Source organism: Electrophorus electricus, chromosome 16 (assembly GCF_013358815.1).
Source record: "Electrophorus electricus isolate fEleEle1 chromosome 16, fEleEle1.pri, whole genome shotgun sequence".
In the NCBI taxonomy this organism is placed as follows: Eukaryota; Metazoa; Chordata; class Actinopteri; order Gymnotiformes; family Gymnotidae; genus Electrophorus; species Electrophorus electricus.
The window spans coordinates 10,831,406-10,849,771 of record NC_049550.1 but is presented as its reverse complement, the minus strand read 5'-3'; the positions used below and the strand labels follow the sequence as shown (position 1 = coordinate 10,849,771).

The following is an 18,366-nucleotide window of genomic DNA, read 5'->3' as shown; positions in this document are numbered from 1 at the left end:
CCGTGGCAGCACTGGACAATTAAGTGTAATACTGGAGGAAATTAGACTGATGGGGTCAGTACAGATGCAATGTGAGCATTTTGTAGTTTATCTGTTTCTTCATCCTCACCACTGGTAGGGACTATTTGTTTCTTCCGTCTATAAGGTGTGGGTGAGGTAGTCTGGGAATATGAAAATCTTCCCCACATTCCATGCATATCTCATTGGCACAGCAGCATTGCCCTAGAAGTTGCAGTTTGGAATGAAGATTTAGAGTTGCTGTTTGGAATGAAGTTTTCATGTCTGTTAAAAAAAATTTATCATGATTACTTAAGTTCTTTATTAGTCATGTGCACAACAGTGAAGTAGTCACTGGCAAAACCTGGCAAAATCTTAAATAGGCTCCCCCTTGATCCCTTCAACAATGTTCAAATGACATCTTTAGATAAGAAAGACACAAAAAAATAAGATATAATATAGTGCAGAAGTTAAAATATAGTAATAAAATGCAATATAGTGCTAAGAATAGCAAGTGTACAGGTGTAAACTGTAATGTAGATGGCTTGTGTATTAATGTGAATGCATAATGAGAACTGGCAAAGGCAGGTAATGGGATGTAGACAGTAGTATGAGCTGTGCTCTTGCTCAGTTAATATGCAAACCTGTAGCCACTTCAGCCCCTTGTCGATACCCATAATTAGATAACCTTAGCTGGTCAGCATAGGGGTTTATATGGGTTCTACTCTTAACTAACTAACCTAGGCAACAGACATGAAGTATTGGAAGGTATTTTTGTCTCCATCTTAACAAGCAAATAAATGACACAACTTTTAACTATGTTCACAACTTTTCTCCTTACAAAGCAATCATCTGGAATAATTGCAATGTAATTGTCTGAAAAAGTCCTTATTTGTTTGATAAATGGTTTAAAAGAAGCATTATTTTTGTTCTTGGCTTGTTTGAAAACAATGGTAATTTACTAATATGTGAGTGTTTTGTGTGTGTTCATAATTTTCTAGTATCTGCAATTCTGTTGTGAATGCTCTACCTTTGGGTTTAATATATTTAAAGTACACAAAGAACTGTAATGCCAGGACTTCTCTTAAATGGTATCAATTTGATTGACAAAAATGTGATACATTTGTACACAACATATATACTATTTCACCAAAAGGAATATGCTATTGTACAGGAATTGTACAGGAAAAGGCCAGATTACTTCCTTATTAATATTTTCAAAGAGCCCCATTTCAATTTCATGTATAATTGACATGTATTCTTTATTTTCTTATTGGAATAAAGAAAAAAAAAAAACACATAAGCATGTAATGAATAAGGATTTTAATGTTGCACGACTGTAGAGCAATTCTTTAGGTTACTGTACTGTGCACAAGTTACGTTTTATTATTGTATACAACTGTACCCATGTACAATCTGAAATGTAGTCGTTACCCATGTAGTCTGAAGTGTGCTCCCACCAGCACTAACTCAATACTATTGCACAAAATCTAATCTAGGAAATATTACAAGCGATGTCAGTTCACCTCCTTCTAACAAATAAGTTAGTTATTCTTTCAGTTTTAACCTAATGCAATTGAAATCTGAAAATCCTCTCTACAGAACAGAACCAATCCCTAGAGTCAATCAGGCAGCACCAATTAGCTCATATTAGCTTCTTAAAAAGGACAACAGAAAGGAAATAAGGTCATATATTTAACCATTGTTCTAACCTTTCCTTCTAAGACATTTACAGTAGGCTATAATGTTGAATGGGATTACCCATGTATTTTCATGTTTTCATAAGAGAGTAAGATTGGTTTACAGAAGGAACTTCTCACACATTCAGATACAGATTTTGAAAAATAATTTATTTGACATTCAAGAAAATTAAACACTGCCACTCCTAAAAGTGGCCACGTTCTTTACATTAGAGGACTGGAATGTGTTTGACATTAACTATGCACTTTTCCTCCATTGCAGTTTCATTCCTTCATGATCTTTATAACAGTCTACAAGAATGTGCAAACTACATGTGCAAAAATCAATTCGGAGATTTCAAAGACTGATGCCACTGAAAGAACGAGTATGCATTATGCCCACTCGTACGTACATGCCTCATGTGATTTCAGCCAGGTTATTTGCTAGTGTGTATCTTGGCATTGGCTGACATCAGCTGATATCAAGGCACGTTTAGGCGCTTCCTAGTATGAGTAGAGTAGCTTGCAAATCTACAGGAATAAATAGAGATCTTTATACAATATTAAAGATTATGCGCTCAAGCCACAATGCAGACACAGATATGGAAGTCTGGGTCATCCTTTGTCCTTTTGTGCACTCAACTGGTCAGAGCTCTAAACATGCCCCATAGCAGAAGGAGGAAAAATGCTCTTACACACCATGATTCTAGAATGCGTGATGCAGCAGGGTTCCATAATCCCAGAGGGATCAATACCTCATAGTGTATTGATCTATTGCGATACAGTTTCTGTGCGTCAATGCCCAAAGACCTCACTTCACAGCCCTTGCTATACCACAGCTTTCCACAGTAGTACAGAGGTAGGCCTCCTCAACACCGAGGGTGGGTCAGGTGACCTGTCTTTTCTCATTCCTAGGAATGCATTTAAGAGTAGCAGCTCTCCATAGTACCGGTGCTAACAGCAGACTTAATGTGGTGACGCTGAGAACAAGCAGGTACACCTCAAGAGAAAAAAGGAGCATGACAACATGATGGTAATGTCTTAAAAAGACAAGTAAGAATGTAAGCATGGAGTTAAAGCTGCTCAAAAAGATATAAATAACTCTGAAAATAGAAAGCTTGCCAAACCAATCTTCTCCCTCAAACTAAATTTGCGGTGGTGTGCCAATCCAATCTAAGGTAACTGGATTCTCATAGTCCGTTCTCAAATTCCAGCACACTTTGGCTAAAGCTAACTGCTAACTTTGTTGTTGGAGAAAGATAAATGTTCTAACCGAAAGGCAAATGACCTAACTGATTAGTCTTAGCCCTAATCACTTAGTGGTAAGAACTACAACTACAACAGTACACTAAAAGTTTCTAGTGCCAGGGCTCACCTCTCGAGAGATAATGCCAGCTCTGCGGGCACGGCTGCCCAGGACAAAGGAGAACTCACTGACTTGTGCCAGGCCAGCTGATACCAGCCAACGAATGTGGCGGGAGCCGGGGGGAAGGATGGTTGACAGCACCAGCATTGCCATGACAAACTTGGAGAGGAAACAGGGAATTATTGAACAAGACAAACAGAGAAGGAAAACTCATATTGATTAAGAAAATGACAAAAGCACCGACAAGCCATCAAAACCGATTAAACAGTATGCAGTTACCTTCATGACCACCAGTGTCAAGGTTAACACCAGAAGGATGGTCAGCTCATAAAGGACAAAAGTTGGGAACACGTGCAGCCCTGTAAGAAGCAATATACAAAGTTAAGTATTTTTCTATGTTGAACTAATCTCTTTCAAAACATATGATGACTTTGAGGTGTCTGAGAAAATGCAAAATGTCTTCATCTAACTTCCCCTAGACATTTAACTATGGGAAAGTCCATGGTGCCACATTCACTTTTAAACAGAACCATATCTGCTAACTCAGGATAATGTAGACCAAGTGGCAATACATATTTGACTAAGCAAGTCGGCTGTCTGCTGAAATGACAACCACTGAGAACATTGGTGTTCCTAAATTGAGAGTATTTTCATGGATTTCCTAAACTGAAAGTGAGCAGACCAGTGATTTCTGATCTTATGGTGGACCTCATCAAATTGTGTTCTAAATTTTATTAATTTCATAATGCACTCACTGTGTTCCTAAAGAATCGTAATTTAACTGAAGTGAGGTAGGGATTTTTAACCCTAGGAAATGGAAGAGCTTGTATCCAGAAAGTATCCAGGACAGGGATACTCAGCCACTCAAACAAAAGCCGAGATATTATTTGGCCTTACAGTGCACTCACCAATAGATGCAAAGAAGATAATTGCCAGGAAGTCTCTGATTGGCTCAACACAGCTTGTGACCTCACTGGTGACCATGGAACCTTGTGAGGAAAGGACAGCTCCAGCAAGGAAACAGCCTAGCTCCATGGAAATATCCAGTAATTCTGTCACCTGCACAATTTAGGCATGTTACATTTTCAATGTGTGAACCTACTGAGGTAGAACTGTAACAACCAAAGAAGTAGAAAATTTGTGAATATTAGTCAAGTCTTCTCAGCCACTATGGTTAGTTTGCCTTTCCAAAGAAAGGAGGTTTTACAAATGCTTAAAGATAATATTTATTCTTATACAAAATCAATAAAGCCATCTTAGCTTTACCTAGGTCCTGGCCAAACCACTGACCGTGTTATTTGTGAGATGACGACAATTGTGACACTCACTGTCAGCATTAAGAACACAAATGCTGTTGTCCCCAACACAAGTATCTCTTTGTTCCCTTTGCTCTCAGCATGTAGCTTTCTGTAGAATGGACCAATCAGATGAGCTCTGAGGAGCCAGCAGAGCAGCAGTACAACAGCAAGGGAGACTAGTACTTGAGCCAGCAGCACCAGAACATGTAAGCCTCCAATCAGAGCACTGCAAAAAAAAATGAAGCAACCAATCAGATAGAGAGAACCACTCAATACTGGGATACTGAATGCCAACCAATAATAATAAGTCTGGCCCGAAGGTAATTTTATACTGATATTCCCATTGACTATGCTAATTATTTTGGATCCAAGCTCCAGAGAAACAGCTTGGGTGTTTAGTCCTTTAAGAGCAGTGTTTGAAAGTTACACCACATTATTAAATAGGTTAGTTATGTTTATTCTCAATATAACTCACTGTTTTGGCAGTACACAATAAGTAATTATATTAAACACTGCAGGGACAGCATGTTGATATAAGGAACAAACAAAAGAACAGTTATGCTGAGGTCAGAAACATGTGCACAGATGTACAAAAGAAAATGCTGTGTGTGTGTGTGTTTATTCACCTGTCTATGTCTCCATTGCTTGCTTGGATAAGAGTTGGCATGACAGCGATGAACAGACCCAGCTGAACATCCTGCATTACCAGCATTCCTAGCAGGACACTGCTATAGTCCAGTTCACCTACACAAACACATACTTTCAAAATCTCCATAAATAATTATGAATCAAAATTCATCAATATGCACACACATTAGGGATTGGTCTCTTCAGAACCTAAGACCTACTCATTTTTACCTTCTTTATCTCCCCTTGTCCCACCAGACAGAAACCGTGACACAAGAGGAGTGCTGGACAGTGATAGACAACTGGAAATGAAGACAGTCTGAGTGGGGTGGAGCCTAAACATTTGTCCCCACAGAAGCCCTGCTCCCACCATGAGGAAGCTAAGGTAGCCAGAGCCTTGGACAGAGATTTTCCAGACCTACAGGCACAAAAGCACAATATATTTAACTGTTTATAAATGTCAGCTCATAGAAGAGTAGCTTCACAGCCCTTTAAGCAGTAACCCCGTATTGAGTCATCATCAGCCGGGATTTTTCACTTTTGAGCTTGGTCTGTTGGTGCCATCCAATCATGCAGCTTTATGTAAACTCAGCCCAAAGTGTTTTGGGGAAAAGTATACACCATTACAACCACAATAGACACTTCCTGTCTACATGAATACCATCACTGATGGAACCTACATGAAAATATATGACCAGATATAATCTTTATTTATGTAAATCAACCAAAACATTTGCTTTGAGCACCACAGTTTTTTTTTGCTTTGTTTATCAATATGCTACAGCACTGGAGAATGTCCATTGATAAACACCAATAACATTTGAATCCAGTTAGAGCATTTTAATTATCATGTTAAAAGACAGAAAGCTATCAGTAATCCAAAAATAATGGACAATGACAGTTTTATTTTGCTGTAGCAGCTTATTCCGATATAGCTGCAAACACCCAGTCACTGCTATCTGTTCTGGGTGTTTGTCTTTTAGTCTGAAAAACCAGTTTTTTCTAACCCACAAATAATGACCACATAAAAAGTCAGCCATAGCTAACTAATCTGAATATCTCACACACTCCACCTTTAGTAACAAGTTATAACAACATTTCATTAAACTGACAGTATGGCAGGAGCCAACAATGGGTACTCAGTCATTACTTCTGACATTCTGGTGAAGTCCAAAGACTTCAAAAAGACTGCTCTTTCACAGAACAAAAAGGAATGACAGAACTGCCCTACGATTAAGCAGAAAAGTAAACACGTAATTTTGAGGACTAAAAACATGGGCAAATCTGTTTGCCTTTGCACAGAGTAAGAGAGAAGAAAAACTATTTAAGAGAGGAATGCAGACTTGCGAGTACTCCACAATGTCATCTTGTTCAGAATATTAAGCCAAGTATGCATGCTACGAAAACATGCAACCATGATGTCATCCAGAAGATTTATCACCTTGTGGAGTCGTTCAGGTGAGAACTCAAGGCCAACCATGAAGAGGGTGAAAAACACACCCAGCTCCCCCAGTGTCTCTACCTGAACCATGGACTAGGGAGACAGAAAGAGAAATCTTAGAAAATTCATAATCCAGACAAATACACATTAACACCCCCCACCCCTCCACCAATACACTTCCCATACTAAAATTATGACTTTTTAAGTAAAAAGAAAAAAATGAAGAATAGCAGGGGGCATTTTTGAAAATACCTGAATGCTGTTGAGTCCTGAGGGACCTAGGAGAACCCCACAAACTATGTACCCAAACATAGGAGGCAGTTCCATTAGAGTACACAGCCAGCCACAAGGCAGAGAAAGCATGACCACCGAAACCAGATCCTGCAAGAGCAAAACACAGGCCCTGCCTTCATGCGGTGTGCTGAGGAGTGGTGCCACCCCTCCAAGCACACTCCGTTACAATCTCAGCACATGGAGAGGACTGGTAACTAAACCATCCTTTGGCTTTGAATCTGGATGACCAGGGGTGAGCAGACCTTAATGAAGTGGTGGTCAGCGCGAGGAATGGTGGAGTCCCGGGGCTTGGTGAGGACGTACTGGTTGTTCTGGGAGTCAATGAGCATGCTCAGTCCCAGGTCACTCTCTGCCACCAGCCGTGACACATTCCTCCTCTTACTATCCTCTTCATCCTCCTCTACTCTCAGGACTGCCTCCACATTAACACCCTTCATCTGCAGAAGAGCACAGATGGAAAGAATTAGGGAGGGGACAAGCAGATCAAGTATTCAAATACAAATTTGTACAGTTATGTGCAAAATAATAGCAGTCCAACATCACTAATGTATTTAATTACTGATTTTGGCAGAAAAGACAACACAACATGGGGGAAAAAAAAAAAAAGGAAATTCATGACTAGGTGTAGCCGAGTAATGGGCTACCAACAGAATCAACAATCATGACATGCACGCTGCTAATTGGGTATAAGTGACTCATTTAATGAAAGGGGCGTGTTCAAATTAATAGCAGTGTGGAGTTCAATTAATGAGGTCATTCATTCTATGAAGAAACAGGTGTCAATTATGGCCCTTATTTAAAGAAGGAGGGCAGCAAATGTTGTAACCTGCTGGTTTTAGCCTTTGCTCAGTGAGTAAAATGGGTCGTTCCAGACATTGCACTGAAGGAGAAAGAACTTTGATCAAGAAGTTGATTGGAGAGGGGAAAACAAAGAAGTGCAGAAAATAATTGGCTGCTCAGCTAAAATGATCTCAAATGCTTTAAAATGGCAAACAAAACCAGAAACACGTGGTAGGAAAAGAAATACTACCATCCACGTAGATCATAGAATAACAAGAATGGCAAAGAAGCATCCAATAATCAGCTCCAGGGAAATCAAAGATGATCTTCAGTTACCTGCGAGTACTGCAACAATCAGAAGATGCCTACGTGAAGCCAAACTATTTGCAAGAAACCCTCGTAAAGTACCATTGCTGGAAAAAAAAGACGTGTTGAAAAGGTTACAGTTTGCCAAAGAATACATTGACTGGCCTAAAGAGAAGTGGTGCAACATTCTAAGGACAGATGAGGGCAAGATTGTTCTTATTGGGTCTAAAGGCCACAGACAGTTTGTGAGACGACCCATAAACACTGAATTCAAGCCACAGTACACTGTGAAGACTAAAACATGGAGGTGTAAGCATAATGGTTTGGGGAGGTTTCTCATACTTTGGAGTCGGACCCATTTATCGCATACCAGGCACCATGGACAAGTCTGAATATATCAAAATACTGGAAGAGGTCATGTTGCCTTATGCTGAAGAAATGCCCTTGAAATTGATGTTTCACACCAGCAAGCAGGCAACATCCTGGTTACAGACCAACAAGATTGATGTTATGAAGTGGCCAGCCCAATCCCCAGACCTCAATCCGATTGAGAATTTGTGGAGTGACATCAAAAATGCTGTTTTTGATGCAAAACCCAAGAATGCAGAAGAACTGTGGAATGTAGTCCAGTTAGCTTGGGCTGGAATATCTGTTCACAGGTGTCAGATGTTAGTTGACTCCATGTCACACAGATACAACTGAATATATTAGTTCAGTGATCAACAGAAAAGCTAAAATATGTAAACAACTTAGTTGTTTCAGGAATTTACACCATCAAATTAATTAGTAACTCCATGTTGAAAGCTGGAGATATTTTCCTCAAACATTTTTAAAAGTGCTGCATGAAGCACTTATCACTTAAATTGACAATGTAGTCTCAAAGTAGTCGATTTTATTCTTATATTAATTAAAAAACATTTTTTTAGACACCATCACAAAGCTTCTTTACAGAAGTGTCAAACTGAATGAAAAGGCACAGCTAGGACGCTCACAGTTTACTTAAACAGTTCTCGATATTTGCTTATTTGCTTTTGATGTCACATTTATTCTGCCCATTTTATGGTTTACGCATAGTATTGTGATTAGACATTTCATTAGACATTACACAATTCTCATTATAGCTTAGAGTGTGAATATTTGAAAGATTGAATCAGTCCCATATTTAGCATTTTGGATTTTCCAATTCTTTGCATTCTCTCTTCCCTTAAAAGGTGAAGGAGGCAAAGCTGGATAATAACATATCTGACTGTTTCAAACCACTGCATACCATTTAATGTCACTCAGACAACAGCAATGCCTCAGTATTGGTGCCATGGAGTCACAGAACAATGACAAGACAAAACAACAAGATAAAAAACAAACAAAGCAAGGACATATGTAAGAGTAAAATAAGTAAATGTTACGTTCCACTGCCCAACTGTGGTATTAAGATCACAGAGCATAAGAAGGGTCACACTTATTCAGTAGTTAGCTGAACTTGGTCAGCCAGACCCTGTATTGGAAGACACCAGACTACAACTTCCAGGGCAAAATGAATGTTTGCATTCCTAATAGACAAGACTGTAAGCATATAGGAGAGAAGAAAGAACAAACCTTGACTGCTTTTTTATTTTTGATGAGTGACCGCCACTGGATTATTTTTAACTCATTTGTATTCTTTACTTAATTTACATGATTATCTTGAGTACTTTCCTTTAACCACCTTTGGTGCCAATCAGAATCGAATTGCAAAATTGATCCTGTAGGATGATTTTCCCTTGGAAGAAATCTAAAGAAAAAAAACTGTGCTGAGAAATGCTGAGATTTTATTTTTTGATCCACCAACTCTGACATAGTGAGGAAAATACCCAACAACCCAATTCAATAATTTGTAATGGCTTTTGAACACATTTAGTATTTATACACTAGTTTTAAATTTGAATACAAGACAGAAAGTGTACATTTATTAGGACATTATTATTATGACAGTGATAAGTCAGTCTGTATTTTTGTTGTGGCAGTCTTATTCTTAACATGGCATCCTTGCTTAAGCCCGACTTTCAAACCTAACCAAGAGACTATATCCAAAATACATCCGGTCACATGGATTCTTGCTGTAAGCCCCTCCATATGTGACACACCTACTGGCTTACCTGCTTGTTGTTGTCAAAGACGTGATCTTCGATCTCCTCCTCCAGGCGGTCAGCAGCCCTCCGCACATCCTCGAGGATCTCGTCCAGCATGGAGAGGGTCTTGTTCTGGTCCTGTGCCACCTTCAGTGCTTCCTGCTGGTGCTTCTCGGCCGCGACCAGCTCCACATACTCCTGCTCCTCCTGTCGATAGAGTGTGTTCACTCCATATCAGAATGAGCCCAGACATTCAGAATCAGTATGTCTGTGCAGTATGTGCAGTGTGAGAAAGTACAGACAAGGCCAAGTACTGGAGCATATATACAGTATCTACAGAAGCCTTGGACTTCAGAGGCTGGTATCAAGAAGATAGGTGCTAGGTTCTGCAAAGCCACCTGAATCTCCTCTCCAAAGCAAACAATTCTTTGTAATTTTATCATAACAGAACAATCACTCACTCACAATTACACAAATTTCACTTGTATCTGGCAAACAGTCTATTTTGCCAACTAATGCTGTCTCTAGTCAAACTGGGTGCTGTCCCTCAGTGTGAGATAAGAGGTTGTTCAGGGGGGAAAAAGGAAAAAATAAATAAATAAATCAAACCCTTTAGCACTTCAATAATACACACCAACACCATGGCATTGCTAAAGAGACACCAGTAAACCAGACCTACCTGCCTATGATAGCTACTTCCTGTGTCTCAAGAACAATCTATTAGTCACCAATGATTAACTAAGAACCAATAACTGAAGGTTGCTGATATAATAATAAGGAACTCATTATTAAGTTAATTTAACCTCACCAAAGACCTTAAGTTAATTTAAAAAAGGAAGGAGTCTACTGAGCCTACTGAATCAAACTACCATGTCCTCCATTCTTCAACAAGAATTTCTTCAATGGCCAACAAGATTGTGCAAGATGACAGCCATTCTACAGACCTTACTGCTGTGGCGGCCGACCTTACTTTAATGGCAGCCTCCCGTAGTGCTTCCAGCCTCTGGCGGCTGCTCTCTTTCATGTTCACCACATCCCTGAAGTCACCTTTGAGCACGCGCTGCAGTCCAAGCATGGCTTGGAACACGGATCTCTCACTTTCGTTCAGCTCCCTCTGGAACACCTCCAGCGTGTGCACCTGGAAGAGCCGCTCTGCATCTGAGAGCGCCCGGTCTCGCCCTGCTGCTGCCGCGGCCGCCCCCAGCTTCCGCACAGCGGCGTTCTTCTGCCGCAGGAGGCCTGCAAGCCGGCGGCAGTTCTCCGACACCCACCGGAGGCCGTGGTTGGCAGCTGCTCCCTGGCCACGGTGCAGCTTGATGGCATGTTGGGCCACCTGGTCGCCCGGGTGCATAGCCCCCACAATGCCCAGGCAGAGCAGCGTACACAAGGTTTGCATCCAGTCAGCTGTCGTTTCAACTGCAGTGGAAAGAGAGCATGTTGGGAAGGATGGAGTGTGTGTTTGGGGCAGGGGAATAAAGAGTGGAGAGAATAGCAGTTGTTAAAAAGAGCAAAAAAATTGGAGCTCTTTCAGGAACTGTCAGACACCTGGCCTGGGGTGGCTCAGGTTTGGCAAGCTAAGCTCATATAGGTGGGGCCCAGTGCTCAAACAATGAAAAGTCCCTGCACCTTTACAGCCCTGTGATTTTCTAGTGTTTCAAACACCATACCTGTCACACAACAGAAGTTAATTGCATCTAAGGAAGGTCAAGGAAATTACACCCTCTACCAGGAGTGGGGTGAGAGGTTGTTGGCCAAGATATGGAACAGAAACTGGAACTGAATAATTAAAATTACCGGTTTTAAGCTGCTTTGTAAACTGCAGCTCTGTTTGATTGAATACACGCATGGCAAACATGCTTAAACACACGTTAAAAGTCCCCAAACACTTATCCTACATGAACACTATGTTCTATATCCAAGTGAGAAGTTGAATATGGATACATATATCTTATTCACTAAAAAGAAATTTGATCTGAATTCACCTTGAGCAGTCCTGTCTGCTCAACTGGAAAGATGTTTGCGGTAAGTTTGGCAAGTAGCATAAAAAATGTGTGTTGGGCTGACGACTTATCAGCTTTCATTCATTTAATCAAGTCTCTAACGTTAACTCTACGAGGTATCAAAACGACAAGGCACTTACATCATCTCTTCTATCTGAAAAAGTCAGGAATAAGGTAATGGCGACAAAAATAAGATGGATGACATACCTTGAGGAATTCGACGTTGTCTGCGCAAACCTGAAATCCTCAGTACATGAAGAAAACAATCGGGCTCTTGTGTTGCCACTCCTCTCCAGACGCCACATACTAGCTACCAGCCAGCGTCGGGGGTGACTGAGAGCCAAGTTTTGCGGCACTGGACCTAGCTTGCTTGCTAGATAGCTAGCTAGCTAATAAGTCCAGTTTGTTCAGTTCAACAGGTAAGTTAACAACTTTGCATTTGATTGTCATATTACTCGGCAATTGCACATTCGTTGTACGTTATCTGCTGACGTTCCGAGAGAGAAACTGAGTTTGCGTAAATGTCTTGAGAACATAATGTGCTAACTAACTGACTAGCTTGTTTGTGTTGCGATTCGAGTTAAGCTAACGGATTCAGCTGACAAGCCAACTTACGCTAGCGATAGCCAAGTTAACATTTGTTTCAACAATTAACCTAAAGAACTGTAAACATAATTTGAAGTTTTTATACATTCTTTACAAATATATCAATCGAGCTTGTAATTATGTTGCCCACTTGAGTTGTCATTGCTTATGCGTAATAGCTGTGTAATTTATTTAGCTAGCTAGCTAATTAAGTCAAACGTGTTCATCACTTCCGAAACAAACCAAACCGATTGGGTGGCTAAGGGAACTGTAATGTGGGTTATGTAGTTTTACCTCGAGCTCTAGTTACGTACAGCGCTTGTAAATAGTATCCATGCTAAATATTAAACGTTTAATTTGCTAAATTGAGGCAGATTACGTTTATTTGGGGAATTCCAACGACTTCGGATCACAACTATGATCAGACTACAGTACACTGTAATAACCCGTTTCATGTATTAAGTAGTCCATTTTATTTGTTAGAAGTGTAGTATGTGTTGCTAATTACTGTTAAATATGCATTCTGGACAATATTTTACCATCAGTCTCAGATGACAACAGCACGACATTGAAGAACTACAAATCCCAATGCTAGTGTAAGATGAACTACAAATCCCAGTGCTAATGTAAACAAACACTCCCGTTCTCTAGCGCAGTCCCTGTAGGTTCCCGCGCATGCGTACAAGGGTCTGTTGGCTATCAAGTTGGTCAAACAGCGGGTGATAAAATGGTAGGTAAGATAAAAATGGTAAACGCAAACTTAGATGCCAGCAGGGACAGAGTTGTACGGAACGCGACAAGTGCATTTTATGTGCCCGAGGAAGTTTGTTCGCTAGATAAAGGGAGTTGTCCCTAGCTTGTGTCGCATTGTCACTGTGGTCCACTGTAGCAATTTATCAGAGACATGGAAGGTCAGTTGTTGGTATTTTGGGAGCCGACACTCGCACTTGCTCCCTACGTACCGTTCCCTTTTTGGCATACCGCTTATGTGGGTTAGGGCAGAGGGGCTGTCTAGACCTACCGACCAGTGAGTTAGGCCGACGGTTATTAATGCCGTTGACGAAGCCGGGTGGGTCGGGAGTCAGGACCTGCAGGAATTCTCATGTTAACCCTCTCGCACGGTAGACGTTAGAGCTACATTTGCACAAGTGAGGAGGCGTAAACCGGCATTCTTATTCAGCTACGGAAACAGAGATAAAATGTTTCTTTTGTCGTGGTAACTTAAAGCGACGAGCAGTGCAGGCTGTCAAATGACCTGTACTTTCTTCATCACAAACGTTTGGCGTGGTGGCCAAACGGTATTTTGCATGCTTGGGTTCCTCGTGACAGCCGTCGTGCCGGTGAGCTATCAACGAACCTGTGTTGCGTTTCCATGCCCTTTCAAATATATCTAGCTATTGGTCAGTAATATAGCAGATGCTACCTGTAGTCATGCTGTGGTTTCATTGACCTGTGTTGAGGCTTGTTACTGACGTCTGCTCACAATGAGTGAATGCTTTCTTCAGTCGGCGGGCTGGTTTTACCTGGATGTTTTGCATCAGCACTGGCCGCAAGACTTATTTTGGAGTTGCTAGCTTACTTTTACCGATGGGGCAAAACTTAAACCAGGGTTTATACGAGTACCTCCACCCTACCCCTTTCTGTTCTGTCAGGTTTATTCTTAACTAGTGTCAGTGTGTTCAATGACAGTCATTAGCATTTAGCGACATTAATGTATTAACATTTGTCTTTGACGCAGTTCTCTTGACTTAAATCTGAGAGTTCCTCATAGAGCTCATGGTCCTATATATATCATGTCTCTAAGATCAGCAGGGGGCCCCAAGACACACACACCACATACTAGTCCACTTTTTCCAGAAAAGCATTTCAGGGAATCCTGAGTACCCAGTCGTGTACTTCTTTGTGTTGTGCATGTTTCCTGCAGCATAAGCTGAAGTCTTCACAGAAAGACAAGGTCCGCCAGTTCATGTCCTTTACTCAAGCCGGGGAGAGGACGGCTGTCTACTGCCTCTCGCAAAATGACTGGAAACTAGAGGTGGCGACAGACAACTACTTCCAGAACCCAGATCTCTACTACAAGGAATCCATGAAAAGCACAGTGGACCGAAAGAAGCTGGATCAGCTGTATAACCGATACAAAGGTAAACAACCTTGACCTTATGACTTTTTATTTTTCTCCTTTATTTCATCCATTTATGTCCTGAAACATTGTGATCGTCATCGACTAGTGCTATAGGCCTCTATGCATTTCTTCTTGTAGTTTGACTAGTGTAAGGTTTTAGTCATGTCTATGTTCATTCCATAATACCTAAAGATAAATTTGTAGATGTTTCTAAAATTAGGTTAGAGATAGTGTGTCAGTGATAGGCTTGCATGATGTAGATAATACTATATTGTGATTAGGCTATATAGCTACTTATTGAAATAGCGATATGCCTTGCGGTACAATCAAAGATTGACCAGTATTATTTTAAACAAATTTATTTTTTAACTACTTCATTTGAATGCAGTGATTGATTAAAACGCTCACAGGACACTGTATAAGCTCTGGATCTGGTCAGTGTGCTCATACCGCAAAATACACAAAACATTTGGTTTGTTAGAAAACATATTCAAATATTGTAACCATCAGTGATATTAGTAACCATAAGTGATATTAGATATTAGGGCAGTATAATAATGATTCTAAGCAATATTTTGTGTAGGGTGGAAATAAAGCATACTTTCTTATACGTCCTCTCCTATAGACCCACATGATGAAAATAAAATCGGAATTGATGGCATCCAGCAGTTCTGTGATGACCTCACTCTGGACCCGGCCAGCATGAGCATTTTGGTAGTGGCCTGGAAGTTCCGGGCAGCCACCCAGTGTGAATTCAGCCGGAAAGAGTTCCTGGATGGCATGGCCGAGCTTGGGTCAGCAATGGCGTTTTCTCCATCTTGACTTTTTGCTGGAAGTAAAACATCTCTATCATCATCTGCCTAATATTTTTAGTAGTGTTTGATTTCTTGGAGCTTCCCATATGTGAAAGTATTACATTTTTGCCATCATAAAACTATTGCAAGCTGAAGCAAACTCGTGCATTCTCACTGAATGGAATGGATGGATCTGTTGGAATTATTAATTCTTATAAATATTATGATGTCAACCTTTACCATGTGTCCCTCTCTAGTTGTGACAGTCCTGAGAAGCTGAAGGCCATCTTACCCCGACTAGAACAGGAGCTCAAGGACTCGGGCAAGTTTAAGGACTTTTACCAGTTTACCTTCAACTTTGCCAAGAACCCAGGCCAGAAGGGTTTAGGTACGTGTCATATGGCCTCAGCCTTGACCTAAAAAAGGCAAAAACCAGTGCAAAAAATTGCTTTTAATGTATATTCGTACTGAGTGTATGATTAAGGGAACAACAGCTAAATGAAATTGCCCAGTGCTTGTAGAAGCCTCTGCTTCTGGTCTCAGATTTCCTGTTTCTCCTAAGATGGTTATCCCCTGCATCGGGGTTTCTGCTATTGTGCTAACATAACTAGTTCTGGCATAGAAACAAGGGTGCTGTTGGTTTGTGGTGTTCCTGCCTTGTCTGGCCTGCGCAGTGGGTCATTGTCTGACCCACTAGCTGTGGCTCACTCCCTGCACTGCACCCCTTTCCCTTTAACATTCGTCTCTCCATACTCAGATTTAGAGATGGCGGTGGCTTATTGGAACCTGGTGCTGACGGGCAGGTTCAAGTTCCTGGACCTCTGGAACAGGTTTCTACTGGTAAACCAATAAAACTGTTGTTAGACTGCATACAAGGAATAAACTTTGTACAGTCAATTTTGTCACAATGAATTTAAATGACCTTTCGCTCATAATTCTTTACTCTTGAAGGAACATCACAAACGATCTATCCCAAAAGACACATGGAATCTCCTTCTAGACTTTGGGAATATGATTGCAGATGATATGTCCAACTATGATGAAGAAGGTGAGATTGTCTGATCATACCAGTAGAAAGACTTGCATACAAAACCTATAGGTTTAAAAAAAACCTTTTTTTTTTTTTTTTTATACAAATCGAATGAAGCAAACCTTTATTTTTTTAAGTCAGCTTTGTTATATACCATTAATACACATTGTAAAGACATAAAAAATTAGACAACATTAAAATGGATACAGGATGTTAAAGTTAAAGCTTCTTGTATTGTCTTTTCTTTTCAGGAGCGTGGCCGGTGCTTATAGATGACTTTGTGGAATTTGCTCGGCCAATTGTTACAGCAGGCAAGCGCAAAAATGTATAATCACCATCTACCTCTTGGAGAGGGAAGTGGCATCTTATATCAGACATTTTTTATTAAAAGTAAGGAAAAGGAAACACAAAAAATATAAGAGACTTGTAAGTTGCAAGTCTGTGTTAACAAACTTGGATTCAAGAACAATTGTATAACTGGTCAGACCTTATCAGGAATGAGTGAGATTGCATCAAGCACTTTCGCCACCATGGGGCGACAGCGAGTCAGCTCCAAGTCATCAGGCTGGAGGAAACCCCGCCTTCCATCTCGAGTCGCCCTAGCCTCAAGGTCATTTCGGCAATGGACATCATAACCCTGCCTTCAGTCACCCAACATATCGCAGCCGGGCAGCAACGGGTGTTCTATAAGTGTTGACAGCATATCAACTCCGAAGGATGGAGCCCACGAATGGGTGTATTGTAGGATAATAGATTGTGCATGTTATTTGTGATTGGTGCACAGTATTAATCTGTGTAAAGCAAACGGAAAGAACGAAGAAATCAGACATCTGTATCTGTCAAGCAGTGTCGTGTACATTCCCCTACAGTGGCACTGCGTGTTACGAACAAATTTCTAAGTGTAAAGTTCGGATCTGTTGTGTACAGCAGTGTAAGAACTAATCTGAGAAATGAGATCCAGTTTCGTCAAGCAACAGTCAGAAAACAACATGCAGCAATGCTCAGAACACCAGCAGAAGTGATATTGCTACAGTTGTAATATACTGTATGTAATAGAGATATGTAAAGACATATTGCTACAAAAGCATATAGATACGTGACATTTATTAATGTGATGAAAGTATTTGGACTAATCTGTATCCAAAGCTTGTGCTTTTTCATTTGAGAAGTCTAACCTTTGTTTTTAACTTTGTTTTAGAGTCTTTTCTTAGCAAAATTCTTTTTTTTTTTTCTTCCAGGTTTCAAATTTATTCACACAGCTCTTAGTTGTTGTTATACCATACTTATCACACACCTTGCAAAATATGCATGTTTCAACACAACAAAAAAAGGCAAAACATTTAATGTTAATTAGGAATTGGTCCCATTTGAAATTTTCAGACTCCTTTAAAAACACTATTATAGAGATTTTGAGAGAGGATTTTGTTTCAGTGAATATTATTTGTCAGTAATTTGTCCCCCAGACTCCTGAATCTGCAAACACTAGCACACTACAGTTCATTATCTAGAAGGCTTTTCTTGTGTCCTTTTTGATTGTATTTATTGCTTTTTTTATTTGCTAAATTCTGGACAAGGTGCTATGGTGTTCTGGATCTCCTCACTTAATTGTTACAGATTGCCAATGTTGTCCAGCTCAGTGTGTCGGACATTCATTTCCATGTGAAGGAAGCAAGCCTCTGTGTGGTGATGTCCTCATATGCTCCATCTTGCAGAGTGTCATGTGTTTTGACCATTGAGAAGTGGGTAGTCAAGTTCAGCTCATCAGTCAGTATTACCACTCATGTAAATAAAGATTATTTAAATAAAAAAAGCTTTTCTCCATTGTTAAACTAGAACCCATTTGTTTGATTGTGGTGTATGGAAGGTGTTAAATAAAGCATGTTTTTTAACAAACAGTGGAAAATCTTTCCTTTCGGGGGACAAATGTCTATACTTGTATTTA

The 18,366-nt window shown here is 40.3% G+C and overlaps 2 protein-coding genes across 4 annotated transcripts; one reads left to right on the top strand and one right to left on the bottom strand.

Moving 5' to 3' along the window:
• Positions 1–1,826: 1,826 nt before the first annotated feature.
• tmco3 (transmembrane and coiled-coil domains 3) lies at positions 1,827–12,183 on the bottom strand. The gene is made up of 13 exons (XM_027008949.2): positions 12,101–12,183; positions 10,864–11,309; positions 9,921–10,100; positions 6,945–7,139; positions 6,661–6,789; positions 6,409–6,501; positions 5,199–5,385; positions 4,967–5,084; positions 4,371–4,566; positions 3,951–4,101; positions 3,322–3,401; positions 3,052–3,201; positions 1,827–2,676 (listed from the first exon to the last, which is right to left on the bottom strand). The coding sequence occupies exons 2-13, from the start codon at positions 11,287–11,289 to the stop codon at positions 2,563–2,565; spliced, it is 2,019 nt and encodes a 672-aa protein (XP_026864750.2). The 5' UTR covers positions 11,290–11,309; positions 12,101–12,183; the 3' UTR covers positions 1,827–2,562.
• Positions 12,184–12,223: 40 nt separating this feature from the next.
• On the top strand, positions 12,224–18,317 carry dcun1d2b (DCN1, defective in cullin neddylation 1, domain containing 2b). 3 transcript variants are annotated; one of them, XM_027008970.2, is made up of 7 exons: positions 12,224–12,312; positions 14,403–14,619; positions 15,226–15,394; positions 15,652–15,782; positions 16,152–16,234; positions 16,346–16,442; positions 16,676–18,317. In XM_027008970.2, the coding sequence occupies exons 2-7, from the start codon at positions 14,445–14,447 to the stop codon at positions 16,753–16,755; spliced, it is 735 nt and encodes a 244-aa protein (XP_026864771.1). In that variant the 5' UTR covers positions 12,224–12,312; positions 14,403–14,444; the 3' UTR covers positions 16,756–18,317. The 3 variants fall into 3 exon arrangements, with proteins under 3 accessions (XP_026864771.1, XP_026864764.1, XP_026864782.1); XM_027008963.2 differs by lacking the exon at positions 12,224–12,312 and adding an exon at positions 13,146–13,208; XM_027008981.2 differs by lacking the exon at positions 12,224–12,312 and adding an exon at positions 13,219–13,626.
• Positions 18,318–18,366: the final 49 nt, after the last annotated feature.

What these genes read in the sequence shown, in the direction of transcription:
- tmco3 (XM_027008949.2), bottom strand. Translation starts at nt 11,289, where the DNA reads ATGCAAACCTTGTGTACGCTGCTCTGCCTGGGCATTGTGGGGGCTATG. An exon ending in GACAAGGGGAGATAAAGAAG is followed by an intron (nt 5,085 to 5,198) that starts GTAAAAATGAGT and finishes GTGTTTGTGTAG; the next exon opens with GTGAACTGGACTATAGCAGT. An exon ending in TTGTGTTCTTAATGCTGACA is followed by an intron (nt 4,102 to 4,370) that starts GTGAGTGTCACA and finishes TAAATTGTGCAG; the next exon opens with GTGACAGAATTACTGGATAT.
- dcun1d2b (XM_027008963.2), top strand. An exon ending in GCTGTATAACCGATACAAAG is followed by an intron (nt 14,620 to 15,225) that starts GTAAACAACCTT and finishes CCTCTCCTATAG; the next exon opens with ACCCACATGATGAAAATAAA. An exon ending in CCCAGGCCAGAAGGGTTTAG is followed by an intron (nt 15,783 to 16,151) that starts GTACGTGTCATA and finishes CTCCATACTCAG; the next exon opens with ATTTAGAGATGGCGGTGGCT.